Source organism: Garra rufa, chromosome 23 (genome assembly GCF_049309525.1).
Source record: "Garra rufa chromosome 23, GarRuf1.0, whole genome shotgun sequence".
Lineage (NCBI taxonomy): Eukaryota > Metazoa > Chordata > Actinopteri > Cypriniformes > Cyprinidae > Garra > Garra rufa.
The window spans coordinates 35,498,225-35,515,767 of NC_133383.1; the positions used below are offsets into that span (position 1 = coordinate 35,498,225).

Here is a 17,543-nt window from a genome sequence, read left to right on the forward strand (position 1 = left end):
TAGCAGGCTTAGCAGATGTGACGTGTGAAGGCTTTGGCTTGGTAAACGTGACTTGAGCAGGCTTTGGCTTGGCAGACATGACGTGAACAGGCTTTGGTTTGGCAGGCATGATGTGAACAATTCCAGACGTGACATATGGGACATGAAAATGTTCTGGTGGTGTGGGTACTGTGGGATTGTGGGGCTCCTCATCCGCAATCCCAACAGTAAAAGCAGAGCCACTTATCTGGAGTGCAAAGTCAATGTACTGTTCTAGAGTCCAGTGTGGGGTGTGTAGTGGCATACAGGATTTCATGTTAGTGTCCAAACCAAAGAAAAAGATGTCCTTAAGAAAAGAGTCCTTGAAATCTACCTGATACTACAGCTCACAGAAGTCAGCCACATACTCCTCAATGGGCCGGTTATTCTGGCGAAGACGAACCAGACGATCTCCAGGGTTCATGATGATCTGTTTGCACAAAGCTGCTGGATCTGTGGTAGGCAAAGTATTCTGTAAGGAGGACTCTGGGAAGCGTGTAAGATCCACGTTCGAGCTTTAATGAACAGATCGTAGTCAAGCCAGGCAAGGTCAATCTCCAACAAAACAGATATATCCAGGGCAAAACAATAGCGTAATCCACAAATACAGGCGTTAGTCAAAATCCAGTCCAAAAGTAACAAATAAACAATGAAACAAGCTAAAACTATGGCAATGAAACAAAACCGTGGCAAAAAGGCAATGAAACAAGAGAAAACGCTTAGTAGAGTCCGCACAGCAAAACAATACTTCGCAATGTCTGTTTGGTAATGGCTGCCTTTTATGCCCAGCAAACAGGAAGTAACCAAGGAGGCAGCAGAGGGAGCAGCAACAGTCAGATCATGGGTAAGGGCTCCCTCTGCTGTCTTGGAATTACAAATTATTACAGCTGGAGCTTAGTTAATTACCAAAGAAAGAGTAAAGAGAAAATAAAAAAATCTGAGTATCTAAATTTGCAAAAAAAAAAAAAAAAGTGCCCCCTATGGATTTACCATAATTCACCCTATTTCAAAAAACATGGGCTCTCTATGAAACTCTTTTCAAAATTATAAGAAATTGTTTCTTGAGCATCAATTAAGCATATTAGAATGATTTCTAAAGGATCATGTGATAGTTAAAAGGATAGTTCAGTCAAAAATAACATTTCTGTCATTATTTATTCACCTGAACCTGGACAAATTTACAAGTTTCTTTCTCTTGTTAAACACAAAATATATTTTAAAAGAATGTTGGTAAACAAACAGTTGATGGTAGCCATTGATGGAAGTCAACTGTTTGATTACCAACATTTTCAAAATATCTTATTTTGTGACAGTATCATTATTAAAACTGCTATACAATCCCAACATTCAATGTAATATTAGGGCAAGACACTACAGGGGAATAGGGTAAAAGAATTACCTAATATCACCTTACTTACACAGATGATTGATTTGCATTCATAATTGCAAACATTTTTTGTAATACAAGTTTTCTAAAATGTTAGGTTAAAATATGCAAATGAGGCATTATTGAATGAAATATGTGCTAATTTGCATACTTTTCTAGTACAAACAGACATTCTTATTTATTTTTTTCATATTAGAGTCAAATGTTTTTACTGAGGGAATTAGGGGTGTCTCATTTTTATTTTTATTTATTTTTTACCATTTTTGGGAGAGTAAAATGTTGTATAAAATCAATCTAATTATATATGAACAAATCCCTATGTAAAATCCTCCAGGATATAGACAGGAATAAAAATGTAAAGTTTGGTGTGTGTAAGTGCTACTGAAGTGGAGATTTATGGCTCAGCGTAGGAGAAAAAAACTCATTTTGAGAAAACAGTCTTTAAAAATATGTATTGTAATTAAAATCTATTGACACAAATAGGTAAAGTGCTATAAAAGAAACACTTAACAGTGTCTTTTGGATGTTTTCTTTCCACTAGTCTGAAAAAACACTTCATGAAAAAGCAAAAAGCCCAAAATCTCAAATTTGACAGGTTCATGAAAAAACAGGGTTTTTGCCTGCAGTGTCTTCCCTTAAAATGGTTATGATGAAATCCATCAATCAATGACAATATGTTACTATTTTACTGGACTATTTTAATGATGTCCTTACTACCTTTCTGAGCCTTGAATGTGTCAGTTGCTTTGCTGTCTAAACAGGGTCAGAAAGCTCCTACAGTAGATTTAATTTGATGGAATGACATGAGGGTGAGTAATTAATGACAGAATTTTAATTTTTAGGTGAACTATTTTTTAAGCTGTTTTTAGGTGGTTGCTAGACCCAGGTCTCTAGTAAGGACTCAGGTCCCTTCATCAGAATTTTTTTTCCATCCGTTTTAATGGCCGCTATGTGTTTGAATGAATCTCTAACCTGACTATGAGCCATTTAACTCGAGATGTATGCCTTTACATATCTGGAAACATATTGGCTTTCCTTGGCTTTATTTGTCAAATAGTGTGATTGAGAAACATTATTTGTTCAGTAGGCCTACAGCTTCCACATTTGCAAAGTAAAGTCTCTACGTTATCGTGCCTGGGCTGTGCTTTTGGGGCATCATATATAAAGGGTAGTTCCTCTTTCAGCTAAACTTTTGCGCTGCTATATACAGGGCCAAATTTGAGAATTTTACATTGGTTCTGCAACCTTTGGCAACTGAAGACATGACTGCCTTGAAACTGGGGTTTCTCTTTTTCACTGCCCTTCTGGGCTCAGGTAAATGAAATCTTCTGTATATATATGTATATATAATTTGAAGTGTTTTTTAATGTAGAATGGTTGTTTGATACTGAATTATAAATATGGATGTTGTGTGACAAGAAATATAATCAGATGTTACTACTAAATTAACCCAATTTTACCTAACTAGGCAATTTACCAAAAAATGTAGATTTTTATGTACAAATATATCCCTCAAAACTAGTGTAAATGTGTTTATGTTTAAAATCTATACACACTTTTCAGTTATACTGCCATGCTGTAATTTATTTTACAATCATGAGCAATTCTGTATATAGCATGCTTTTTCATTTTCATCATTGAATTTCTTGAAAATGTGATTTTATTTTTGACAGTCAAAACAAGATCTGTTGATACAACAGGTTTGACAAAGGTCCTGATGGGTGCGGATGACAATGTGGTAAGTTTTAGGAATGTTCAATGAATGCATTTGGTTTTTGTTCCATTTGTTTTATACTTTTTAAACAAACAGATCCAGTAAATCTGCATTTCAAACCAGCTGGGCTGGGCATTTTTCTTTAGTTTTTACTTCCTGGCTGGACAAAATGATAATGCTAAATGTCATTAAAACATACTGCATATCTAGAATTCTTCTTATTTCTAAGACAGATGCAGTTGATTGATTTAAAAATAATAATAATAGAAGTTTTCATTTTCATATCCTCAAAGCCCTTCACACAGCACCTGAAATACATCAACCACAAACTTTTAAGAGTAGCACAAGTCTCACTTCTCTTTATTTCTGCACCTTTAAGATTAAACATCTGAGGAGATAAATCAATATAAAATATAAAGCAAATATAGCAATAGGAACTAGGCCTCTGAATAATCTTTAATATGTTGTGTACTGTAGATGGGTGACATGTGTCAGGACTGCACTCAGATTTTTGAGCTCCTGAAGGAGATCTTTTCCAATCAAGACTTCCAGGTATGATCACACATACACACACACACACACACACACACACACACACACACACACACACGCACACACACACTTTTACTTCATCAAAAAAACTCATTGGGCATGATTTATAAGCCTGTTTCCTCATGGGGACCTGAGAAATGTCCCCACAAGGTCAAAATCTACTGGTATTCCTATCCTTGTGGGGACATTTGGTCCCCACAACGTGATGAATACCAGGTACACACGCACACACACACACACACACACACACACACACACACACACACACACACACACACACACACACACACACACACACACATGTTATAGCGAATAATAATGAATGATCCCATGGTGTCTGAGATACACTATTTTACCTTTATCTAGGAGAAGCAAATTGAAGTGAGAGTGTTGGTTTTTGAGGAAGACAGTTTTAACGTGATTCCAACTTCTTTTATCTCAGATTTGCATGATTTTCAGTTTGTCATAAAGGAAGTTTAAAGCAGAAGTGTGTTCCTTCAGATCTTTTCATGGTGTCACTTTTCACTCATAAACCGGATAAATTTGGTGTGTTTCTCACCTGTCCACTTTACCAATCACAGAAATGGTTTTTCACGAACTCTGTATGATATCTAAACTAACACATCTACCATACCCAGGATCATTTTCTCAAAGGAATATTCTGTTTTTAACTCTATGGACAGAACTTGTGGAGTAATGTTGATTACCACAAGTAAATCAACAAATTAATAAGTAATAAATTTTATGTCAATGCAATTATTCATCTCATTTTTTTTAGGGCAAATTAATGGCCACTCTTGAGCAAGTGTGTGATAAGTTGCCTCCCCAAATCACTTCAATCTGCCACACTGAGGTGGAAAAGGTGGTTCCTTTGGCCATCACCTTCATTACCAGCATAATGGTACGGTATAGTATAATTAGATTAAAGAGGTCATGACATGGCCATGGATGCAAACGCTATTTAAACCAAACGCATCAAAGCAAACTTTCTCTCACTCCATTTGTCATATTGCAAACACGCATCTGTATACTTTATTCAATGTAGACAAGATAGCACCAGTGATTGTAATTAGGGGATCAAGCTTGTAGGGCTGAAACCCTGTTGTAATTGTTAGAATGGACAAGGATTAGCAATATCCACGTAAAACTAATCGTGCAGACCAAACTTTAAGTCTAAGAGACTTAAAACTAAATCGGTCTGACGGGGGTGCTACAGCGATCAAAAGTACAAAATCGCTTATAACTCCTAAACCGCCAGTCGCAGGCTCAAGTGCCTTAAATTTTCGGGCATTTCAGATTTTTTCAAAAGCCCACTTTTGCGAACTAGTCCTAGGCTTTTCACTCGATTGGAACCAAATCAGTGCAGGAAGATTTTCCGGGGAGCAAATATCAATAATTATCGAAAAAAGTTTAACTTTCAAATAACCGTTGCAAAAGGAAACCAAAACGTTCGAAACTCAGAACACCTACGTAAGAGATCAATCTAAGGTCACGGGGAAAAAAATGCGGAGTTTGGCCATTTGGTGGCGCTTTAAGAGGGACAAAAACATAAAAATTGCTATAACTATGCAACCATTTGTCCTTATTAACATGAAAATTGCTGTGCACCGTGTTGGTCCAAAGTGTCACAAGTGTTTATAAAGACATTTGCGTATCTCAAAAAACATGGCTGTCATTGGTTGTTAAAATTTGAGCACCTATTAGACAAGGTTAACAGCAGCCGATCAGAACGAAACTCAGTGGGCCTGTTCCACGTGAGAAATTAGCCACATAGGCTGGGATATCACATTTTTCAAGGGCGAAAAGGATTGTACACTGCAGTTTACATTGGTTTTTCGCACATATGTGATATTTGTATCATATGATAGAACTGCTCATTCTGGACAACTTTGCCTCTAGAACCACTGCTGTCATTCAAAAACGACTTTTGCGACTAGTCCAAGGTTTTTCGCTCAATCTGGAAAAAAAAACTCTGCAGTCCAATCCTCTGGACTCTCTAGGTCAATAATTATAAAATATTTTTAAAATTACCCTTTGGGAAGCTATAACGGGGTTGTTTAGAAAAGGGGCCTGTCTGAATTTACCCCAAATCCTACAAAGCCTAAAGGAAAACTCAAAACTTCACGAAACCTGGTGAGCAGATGCAACAGCATGCAAAGTTTTAAGGAGATCTGACCACAGCTGGTGCTATAACAGTCATAAACATTACAAAACATAATATTTCTATGGTAAATTACCTGGATTTGCCAAATACCTTTTTAAATGATTGATTTAGGTGGTTACAAGCTTGGTAAATAATTTCTTTTTTCATATGGTGCTTAAATGCCTTAAAGCACTTGATCCCCGGTAATCGCTGCTTGCAGCTATGTTTTCTATTTGTCTTTGTTGCAACTCGACACTTGCATTTAGTGTGTCAGCTGTTAAGCCACTGAACGCCAGTGGGTGGGGCTTGATTAAATAAATGCTTTGTTTATAATGAGAAGGACGTTTTAAGCTATGAAGCTTGCAGAATATTTTAATGGTACAAAAACCATGTTAAAAGATAAAGGCAAATTTGATTTTCCATGTCATGACCCCTTTAAAACATGCACTTGATCTATAGGACATTGTATTGTTTTGATTTATATTTGGTCAAGAACCACTGCTGTTTGTTTTCCTGCTAATCCCTTCAATCTTTCACTTCAGCGACCCGGTGACATCTGTGCATTTCTTGGATTGTGTGGAGGACGTGACAGTACCAAGATTAGAGAGCTGTGGCTCAATCACATGTCAAAAACTGTACCAGTGCCAACTATGAAGGTAACTTGAGGAAGTGATTCAGATGCTGTTGTTTGCATGTTCTTCACTGCTGACTACGTTTCTCTGCTCTCTAACACAGATGGAGTCGTCCATTCAGTGCTCTGTTTGCACATATGTTGTGAGCACACTTGAATATCTGTTTCCTAGACAGAGGGTTCAGGTACAAAAATCACATTACACATGGGCTGAGTTCAAAAAATAGAAGTCTGCTTATTGTGCTCTTGCAGCATAATTAAAATCTTAAAAGTATTTTAAAAAGTACTTTCAAATAATATAACACTAATGAAATAAAAGGGTACTTAAAGGGCTAGTTCACTCAAAAATTAAAATTATATTAATTACTCAACCTCATGTCATTCCTTGAATGTGTCAGTTGCGTTGCTGTCTATGCAGGGTCAGAAAGCTCTCAGATTTCATCAAAAATATCTTAATTTATTGTCTGAAAAGGGTTTGCATGGTTCGACATGAAGGTAAGTAATTAATGACAGAAATTTTTTTTTTTTTGGGTGAACTAGCCCTTTAAGTGTACTTTAAGAGTACACTTTCATGGCTGTGCTTTATAACAGACTTAAAGGATAACTATTGCCAAAATGCAACCTGGGCTGTTTTTTTTTTACTGTAAACGAGACAAACATATATCTAAAAGCATAATTACGACAAACGAGCCGTTTTTGAGATTGACCGTGATTTAGTTTTGTGGTCAGTGGCCGGTGAATGGGAATACTAGGGGCATAAATTTGAGCGCATCAAAATCGATATTTTTACAACACTAAGAACGCTCGACACACAATGAAACTTTGCTCGAAGTATCGCTTGGGTCTCTACACATGAACTTGAGAATTGAGAACACTGTTTGTGTACACAGAGTTTACTAAAAAGAAAGTTTTTGAACAACTCACTTTCACTGTTTGAGTTTCCGCTCGCGGCCGTCTTGCCAGTCAAGAAGTGTCGATCTCCGAATGCGAGGATGGATAGCTCCTAAAGCATATTTCCATATAAATGCACGGCTAATTCGTTGTTTTGTCGCAAGTGAAAAACAATATTAACCTTCTAGTTGTAAAAAGAGCCTCATATAAACCTAATATTTCGTCCTATGGAGTCCATTCATTCGCATTCGGAGATCGACACTTCTTGACTGGCTGCGAGCGGAAACTCAAACAGTGAAAGTGAGTTGTTCAAAAACTTCCTTTTTAGTTAACTCTGTGTACACAAACAATGTTCTCAATGCTCGAGTTCATGTGTAGAGACCCAGGCGATACTTCGAGCAAAGTTTCATGGTGTGTCGAGTCTTCTTAGTGTTGTAAAAATATCGATTTTGATGTGCTCAAATTTATGCCCCTAGTATTCCCATTCACCGGTCATTGACCACAAAAGAAATCACGGTCAATCTCAAAAACGGCTCATAATTATAATTTTAGATATATGTTTGTCTCGTTTACAGTAAAAAAAAAAAAAAAAAAAAAAAAAAAAAAAAACAGCCCAGGTTGCATTTTGGCAATAGTTATCCTTTAAGTACACTTTTAAAAGTGCACTTTACTTTTTACAATGTTTTCTTTTGTAACCTACAGAGCATCATATCAGTCCTGCTGGAGACTTTGTGCAGTGAGTTTCCTCCTCTGGTTCAGTCACAGTGCAATAAAATGGTTGAAAAATATGTCCAACTGTTGGTTGACATGCTACTGAACAACACCTCTCCAAACTTCATATGCACTTTGCTTCGTATTTGTGAAATATGGGAGCGTCCTATCAACGGTTAGAGTTCAGACTTTGGCTTTGAATTAACACTTCTCTAAAGCAATAACTCGAAATATACTAATTATTTTATTTAGTTTTATCCCTATAAACATGTTTCTTCACCTCCCATCCTGTTTCTTCATCCGTCTCTCTTTATCAAACAGCGGCTGTGGCTTTTTCTGATTGTGATTCTTGCCTTACTTTGGCGGTTCTGAGTCGTGTTCATTTGGGCTCAAATGCTACCGAGCGCCAGACTGCTTCATTCCTGGACACCGTCTGCCAACTCCACCCTAGTGCCATGCCAAAGGTTAGACATCAATTTGCTTTTTTAAATAAATGACGTCTGAGTGCACCTCATTTGTGAGTTGACTATAATTTCTACATCTCATCTAGTGTCAGACTTTCGTGCAGCGTCATGGAAATCAGCTGCATGTATACCTGAGAAAACAGGAGGGGGCGCTGGACATTTGTAAGGTAAAAAAAGATTTACACTTTCTTAAAGGAACACTCCACTTTTTTTGGAAATAGGCTCATTCTCCAACTCCCCCCGAGTTAATAAGTTGAGTTTTACCATTTTGAAATCCATTCAGCCGTTTTCCTGTTCTGGCGATATCACTTTTAGCATATAGCTTAGCATAGATCATTGAATCCTATTAGACTGATAGCATCGCATTCAAAAATGATCAACGAGTTTCGATACAGGAGAACGGCTGAATGGATTTCAAAACGGTAAACTCAATTTATTAACTAGGGGGGAGTTGGAGAATAAGCTTATTTCCAAAAAAAGTGGAGTGTTCCTTTAAGAAATGATAATATGCGGTCACGTACTACTATTTACTATTGTTCAGTGAATTTTTGTGGGTGAAATCCACAACAGATACGTAAATGTGTACTGTCCATTTTCAATTGTGTAGCAATTTACGAAGCACAGCTTAAACAGAAGTAACTTTCAAACCAAGTTTTTCAGGCATTCTGTTGGTCAACTCAGTGAATTTGCAATTTGATTTGTAATCTACAATAAAAAAAATCGTTCACCCTAGAAATTCCTGATCACATGGACTCAAAATGAATGAATTTCACCTGCAAAAATGCACTGTACAAGGTTAAATGTAAGTACACATTTATTGTTTACCTATGCAAACTTAACAATATAATGCCAAATGACAAAGAGGGTTTACACTTACGTTGAGATTTGATCATCAATTACCTGGATGTGCAGCCTTAACCCGTGTGCGACCTTATGGATATTATGGTCCGTTTTTTGTTATTAGTGTGCCTGCGTTAATGCCAACTGCTTAAATTTTGGTTCAGGTGTTTATTTTTATTGAAATTTTTATATTTCACCCTAATTTCCTTTAAAACATTTATTTTACCCTCCGTACAAAAAATACTCACACTCAGGACCTTAAGGACAAAAATGTCCACATTGAAACCCATTAAAACTGCATTTTTTTTTTAACCCAGGGCCATTTGACTATAAAATGCTGCAATATTTGCTAATAGGAATTCATTCTATTGGCAAGGCTTCAAATTTTACATTTTTTACAATTTTTTTTTACAAATATGGCATATACATTAAAAAAAACACAACATAAAATATAAATGCCTCAAAATGAATGTTGCTCTTCTTCACTGACACACCCAAGAATCTAATAAGCAAAGAAAAAAAATCTGCTTAGCATTTAGTATATGGAAATTACTACTATTTTTACAATTCTGAAAATGTTTGGTATCTATGGATAGAACAGATGCTGGTTAAAAAATTGACATAAGTGAAAATGAAAAAGAATATTAATAAATCATATTTTTATGACAATTTTTGGACATGGATGTTTTTGTCCATTTTGCACCTATGTGTAACTTTTTTGACGCACAAGGATACTCAGATGTAAAAGATGTAAACAACAAAAAACTAAAGTTAAAAGATGCAAAAGATATGTACAAGCAGGGTTTTGCTAGGTGTTTGAGGTTTTATTTATGTCCAGAGAATATAATGCACCATCAACTCTTGGGTTAAAGATTTGAAAATCCAGTTGTTTTGCTTAAAAATTGCAGCCTTCTTTTATTTTTAGTAATGTTCTACCGCAGCCTTCCAGCAGAGGGTTCCCTTCCAACCCTTCTGCAGTCTCAGTAACTGATTTACTAGTGTTAGCATCGCTGTTCTCCTTGTGATTTAAGTACCAAAGTCACAATGGTGTTTTTTTTTTTTTTTTACCATTGATGATACATTGCCATCAGTGGCAGTGGTGTGCAGTGTTTTTCTAATGAGGAGGCAAAGATCTCTGTTTTGTTAAAATCAAATGTAAATTTATGTCACTTTCTTGGTTAAATAAACATTACTTACACTATCAGAAAAAAAAAAACTATTCTATTTTATATTTTTAGAATCTATTCAATATTCTGTTTATTAAAGCCAAGTATAAATCTCACCAGGTTAGTGTGTTTAAACATATTACATTTATTCCAAAGCAATAACTCAGGGCGGTAACAATTTATGTTCAGCTATTCTTTTTAATAGCCAACTTTTAACAATTTTTCAGTCATCAAAACTCGGTAAATATTGGTCACAGACACTGACTGAACTAAAAACTCCCACAGATCATGTTTTTATGCCATTTTAAATCTTATTTTGATGTAAAATAAGTGGTTATATATAAGTGTGCGAGTTGTTTACTTACTTTTTAAATGAGTCTTCCCATTAACGCCATTATATTGTTCATTCAGACTGATTCACGTTTGCAAATGTTGGGATATATTGCATGAACCAATTACAGCCGAACATAACCAGTCATATCAATCATATCGTAATTCTGATCTGCTTCCATTCATGTGACTTTCTCCCATTCATTCTCAATTAGGGGGTCTGTTAAATCTCAATGGGCTCAAGGGAGGCAAGAGAGATTAGGACTCCTGCTGTAATTTACCTGCTGGTGTCACTTTTGGACAATGTTTTTTTTTTTAAACTAGTGATTTAGACCTTATTGTTATATTTTGTAATATTGGCACTGTTTAATTTGTACTACAATTTTTTTTTCTCATCCAATATTTTAAAGAAATACGGAAAAAAAAAACAGAATGCACCTTTAAATACAGCTCTACTGTAACTGACTAATGTTTTGGTTAAATGAGCTTAAACTTGTGGTATTTTCTGTTTTCTAAACTCTTTAGAGGGCAAATTTGTGTGTTTCTGGTGAGAAGGAGCCTGTCATTGCTGCTGACCCCTGTAGTCTTGGACCAGTCTATACCTGCAGAGACTTCCAGACTGCTGTGGACTGTGGGGTAAGTGGATCAAAAACATTTTAGTTCCTAGTTCCAATCACCTTCATTTTATGTTCTGGATGTTGTAAGTGAAATTTTTATGCATGTATTTGTATAACTCCTACAGGCAGTTTCCTTCTGTCAGAAGAACGTGTGGGAATAATCCCTTTCAGCTGTCCATACCCCATGGTAAATGTCAACCAATTGCTAATAAATTGATAAATTCTATTTACTGAACGTATTTATAAGCCACTGGATAACCTACTGTTCCTTCCTTTGAGTCATTACACCAAGTGTATTCAAGATTCAAACCTTATCCACACAGGGAACAGCCTCTTTCATAATCATAACTCATGTTCAGTGTGCCTTATCATATCAAATATACATTTCTGGGAACTTCTGGTGTCAACATTAACATTTGAACACAAAAACCCAGTATGTATTGGCTTATTGATTACTTTTTTAGTGCTGAAATATGTTTTTATGTTTTCTTTCAAAAACAGAATCAGGTTTCTCGCATCTGTGCTTTAACAGTGTAGCCTATATGGCTAAAGGCTGATGGACCTGCTGGACCAACGCCACAGCATTTTTCCTCCTTTCCTGAATTTTCATGTTTGTATTTGCTTTTCAAGTTGAAATCGAGGGTCACAAAGTCATAGGCTTGGATAATATCTTCAGCAAACAAGATAAAATAGAACAGGCTTCATATAAAACATGTTTTCTCTGGCAGTTGTTATTTTAACAGAAATATTGCTCAAGCAACATCATTGATCTTACGATACTTTATCAGTCTGTTCAATGGCTTGCACAAGCCTTTAACGTTCATTTACAATATTATCTTACATATGAATAATTACTTTGGAGTTACATAAACATTTGATCACTGATAATGTACCTTTTTAAACTAAAACAGCACATTTTTGTATTTATTAGAGGATGTTCACTATACTCCCTGTATTATGCAAATATTTTCTGTGGTAACCAAACACTGTAAAAAGTTTTCACCAGATTCAACTTAAAAACCTAAGTTCAGCAGCTGCCTTAAAATTTTAAGTTAAATCAGCTTAAAACAACAAGTCATTTGAACTTATAACAACTAAAATGAGTTGATTTAACTTGTGAGTTGAAATGACTTAAGTTAATTTAACCTAAAATTCTAAGGCAGCTGCTAAACTTAAGTTTTTAAGTTGAAACTGGTGAAAACTTTTTTCAGTGTAGTTTCGGTTAGTTACTACAGTTATTGGTCCTACACTTGGTATTAAGCACTATTGTCATAAACACAGACAAATAAGTAACTATAGTATGTCAGTATAGTATTTCGTTTGGATCTATTACTATGGTAAATTATTGTAAGGCATATTAAATATTAATTTCACGACACTTGACCCTGTCAAACTGCAAAGTAGCTCCAATAAATGCTAAACTCAATATTTCTTGACACTTAATGTATGTGAAAGTCACTAGTAAAGACAAGAATATTTTTTCAGTGTTAATGTCATGTTCTGAAAATATTTTATTAATGGGTTGTGCTAGACTGCAATGGATCTGTTTCGCCTCGGGCTTTTTAAAATTGTTTTTGAATATCTCATATCATTGTTGTCATGCTTTATATGCAAAGACATGTTGATTTAACCATGTCTTATGGCATTCTGTCAGCATACACCTCCCACCTTTCATTATTTCACAGTTATACAACTGCTTTATGTTTGAATTAATAAACAAACTGCTTTCAACTAACAGTCTTAGGGTGTTGCCATTTATTGTCTTCCAACCAGGTATATTGCCCTTGACAAAAGCTCAGTGCCAAATAGTGGTTTACTTACCTGAACATTCACCTTGAACCAGTGAGACTACTTGATATTTAATGAGTGATGCAGAATGATACTGGGTTTGAGGTTTGTCACTGAAACAGTGACTTTTCGTAATTGCCTTAAAGGAGTAGTTCACTTTCAGAACAAAAATGTAGAGATAATGTACTCACCCCCTTGTCGTCCAAGATGTTCATGTGTTTCTTCAGTCATAAGGAAATTATGTTTTTTGAGTAAAACATTTCAGGAGTTTGAACTTCCAAAATGCAGATTCAAAGAACTCTAAACGATCACAGCTGAGGAAAGAAGGGTCTTATCTTGCAAAACGATGAATTATAAAAAAATAATAATAATAAATTACAATTTATATACTTTTTAACTTCAAATGCTCATATTATCTAGCTCGGCAAGACAAGCGTTTGAGATTAAAAAGTATATAAGTTGTAAATGTTTTAAGAAAATAACCTATTGTTTTGCTAGATAAGACCCTTTTTCCTTGGCTGGGATCATTTAGAGCCCTTTAAAGCTGCATTTAAACTGCATATTGGAAGTTCAAACTCTGGGACAGCTTAGAAGTCCATTATTTGGAGAGAAATCCTGAAATGTTTTCCTCAAAAAACACCATTTCTTTTTGACTATAGAAAGAAAGACATGAACATCTTGGAAGACAAGGGGGTGAGTACAGTATCTGTAAATTTTTATTCTGAAAATGAACTACTCCTTTAATGTCTGGGTAAAGCTGGTTTAACCTTTTTAAGTTTTATTTTTTAGTGTTAAGTTCCCAGCTGTGTGCTTCTCAAACAATTAGCTGATATGCATATGAACAGCCTTTTTATTCACAGAATAGAACAATCATGGCTGATAGTAAGATATGAAAACTTAAAAGAAAACCAAACTGGATGCAAGAACAGCTGTTACTTCTTGCCCAACTTGTTAATGAAAACAAGGATATAATCAAAACAAAATTTGATTTGGGATAACCTCCAAAACCAAAAAAAGTTGCATGGATCATATGTGTGCAAATAAATTATTGTTTTTAAAGTGTTTAAGTTCCAAGGCAGATTGCCAGCAACAGCCATTTTAGGATAGTTGGGATTTGGTCTTAGTGACTTAGGAGCCCTCCTCAGTACTCCTAATGTTTCACAGATTTAGGAGCTGATTTTAGCACTTAAATGCTTTGTGAAATACACTTAGAGCAAAAAAATTAGGACTGACACTGCCATTATTTTTAAGATTTTCTCTTAAATGTGCAAGTTATGAGCTAATTTTAGCCTTAAGATGTTTTGTGAATATGGGCCCAGGTTCCATAAATATATTTTGTAAATTTCTTAATGTAAATATATTAAAACTTAATTTTTGATTAGTAATAGGCATATGAATTTCTTTGCACCCTCAGCTTCCAGATTTTCAAATAGTTATCCTAACAAATCATCAATGGAAAGTTTATTTATTAATTTCCAGATGATAATTCTCAATTAAAAAAAAAAAAAAAGAAAATTACCTTTATGGCTGGTTTTGTGGTCAAGTGTCACATGTGTAACCCTGGACCACAAAACCAGTCATAAGTCGCAGGGGTATATTTGTAACAATAACCAATTACACATTGTATGGGTCAAAATGATTTAAATTTCTTTTATACCAAAAATTGAATTTTTGCTTGGTAATATGCATTGCTAAGAACTTAATTTGGACAACTTTAATGTTTTGATTTTTTTTGCACCCTCAGATTCCAGATTCTTAAGTAGTTGTATCTCGGCCAAATATTGTGCCATCATAACAAACTTATTTATTCAGCTTTCAGATCATGTATAAAAATGTAAAAAAAAAAAAAAAAAAAAAGAAGAAAAAAGAGGCCCTTGTGACTTTTGTGGTCCAGCGTCACATATGTAAATATTAGACTAAGAATAGACCTGGGCGATATGGCCTAATAAAATAAAAAAAATCATATCTCTGTATTTATTTTTTGCAGAATTGCCAAATACTGTACATACGGTTTCTATTTTGATTAAACATATACATCCTGCCCAATATGGTCCAAAGAGACTGAAAGTAACCATGTAGGCTATGGGGTACTAAGTGCAAAAAAGGGGCTAAAATTACATTACATTCTAACATTAAAATCTAAAAACAAAAACAATGCTTTTAAAGATGATAAACTTACTTAATTAAAATAAAAACATTTTGATTACCATATATTCTTTACAGTTACTCCTATCATAAAATACACTAAGTCTAAAACAATCCACATGGCACATTTATTGACCAACTAAAAATGTTTCATGTATATTTTAGTCAGCATTATTGCGCTCCGTGTGTTTGACTCGTGTGCGCGCGGTGGCGCTCGTCTGTGAAGATTAGCGGAGACTCGCTTCCAGATGGCTCATGCACTCCTGACAGCAAAACGGAAATATTTTCATGACTTTCTAACACTTACAGATGGATAATACACCTGTGAAACGTCAGTCACGCACTGAGGAAAACAGCACATCTCCAACACAATAAACAGCGTGAGCAGCCTCTCTGTCAAAAGCACATATATCTGTCAGCGTCTGAGGGGCAAGCCGTTCTTTATCTTAGGAGTTATTTAAAAGCCCTTAATATAAAGCATGTCTCATGTTTAGGACAAATTGGATTATGTACTCAAACTACTGTATATGAATATAAACGGTACTCTGTTATATACTGTATATCGATGGTACAAACTCGATACATCAGCCAGCCATTTTAGCTAAGGTCAAATGCATTTTGTATTCTCATAATATTTCGTCTAACCTCCTAGGGTTGATCACTAGAGTTGACTACCATGAGACATTTTTTCACTTATCTTTCTGAAGGAAAAAAAAAAACACCTAAGCATATTGAACTGAAGTGAGGGCCCTTAAAGTATCCAATAACATGCTATTTTAAGCCATGTGACCTTTGCGTTTCAAGACTACGTTTATGGACTTACAGAAAACCTGCTGATGTGCTCCAACCTCAGTGATTCATCTTAATGATTGTTGCCATTCAAAAGTTTGGGGGTTAGTATGATTTTTTTACATTTTTGTAAGATCTTTTATTCAGCATGGTGGCATTAAATTGAACAAATGTGACAGTAAACAGTGTTGGGGAAAGTTGATTTTAGAAGTAATGGATTACAATATTGCGTTACTTCCTAAAAAAAGTAACGTATTGAAGTTATATTTCTCATATGGGCTGGGCTCGTTGGTTTGTTTTTTGTCAAATGAAAAAGCTCTTTCACACCAAAAGTGAACTTAAAAAGCCTCAGCCGTTCTGGATTGCATGAAGCATAGGATGCAGGAGAAGAAAGTTCAACAAATTTTAAAATGTCTATCTGAAGACATTTTTTCTTCTATTCTTGAATTAGATCAAAGGGCAGCAGTAAAGACATTTCTTAATAAAATCGGATTAAATACATAAAGGATATTCATGTTGTTTAACATTTAATTACGGCAGGTTTGCATGCCACCATTTTTATCGATTTTTGGGAATACGGAACCTCTTTTCGTGCAAGTGAGATGTAAATGCATGTTCACATTTGTGACCCTGGACCACAAAACCAGTCTCGAATAGCACAGGTATATTTGTAGCAATAGCCAAAAATACATTGTATGGGCCATTTTTCCTTTTATGCCTAAAATCATTAAAATATTAAGTAAAGGTCATGTTGCATAAAGACATTTTGTACATTTCCTACGACAAATAGATAAATTTCCTCTGAACTTCAATTTATATATATATTTTTTGCCCCCTTAGATTCTAGATTTTCAAATAGTTGTATCCTGACCAAATATTGTCCTATCCTAACAAACCATACCTCAATGGAAAGCTCATTTATTCAATTTTCAGGTTTATAGATCCATACATTGACCCTTATGATGGCTTTGTGGTCCAGGGCCACATTTAGTCTAGATCTACAGCAAGCATCATGTTTACAAAGCACTTTTAACATCTCTGCACTTCTGATTTCTCAACATGGGAACAGGAGAGCTGTCAGTCAATAAATTGGAAAAACGAAGTAACTGGAGTTTCTCATTGAAAAAGGGAACTCATATTTTCTTGTGAATTAAAAAGTAAAGCATTTCTTTATAGTTACTTTACCCCCAACATTGACAGCAAACACAATTACAAAAGACTTTAAAACAATGCATACTGTAGACTGAAGGTCCAATTTTGTACCTCTGGGCTGTAAAAGTTTAAAGGAGGGAAAGAGGACAAAAAAAATTAGACCAATTAATCTGGCAGAAATGTGAAATACCATAAAACAGCAGTC

At 35.1% G+C, this 17,543-nt stretch overlaps 1 protein-coding gene across 1 annotated transcript; it reads left to right on the forward strand.

Annotated features, from left to right (window-relative positions):
* The first annotated feature begins 2,627 nt into the window (after positions 1-2,627).
* sftpba (surfactant protein Ba) lies at positions 2,628-13,190 on the forward strand. Its single transcript, XM_073830126.1, has 12 exons — positions 2,628-2,719; positions 3,079-3,143; positions 3,597-3,671; positions 4,450-4,572; positions 6,357-6,470; positions 6,550-6,630; positions 8,039-8,222; positions 8,369-8,511; positions 8,598-8,678; positions 11,373-11,483; positions 11,590-11,651; positions 11,966-13,190. The coding sequence occupies exons 1-11, from the start codon at positions 2,668-2,670 to the stop codon at positions 11,623-11,625; spliced, it is 1,065 nt and encodes a 354-aa protein (XP_073686227.1). The 5' UTR covers positions 2,628-2,667; the 3' UTR covers positions 11,626-11,651; positions 11,966-13,190.
* Positions 13,191-17,543: the final 4,353 nt, after the last annotated feature.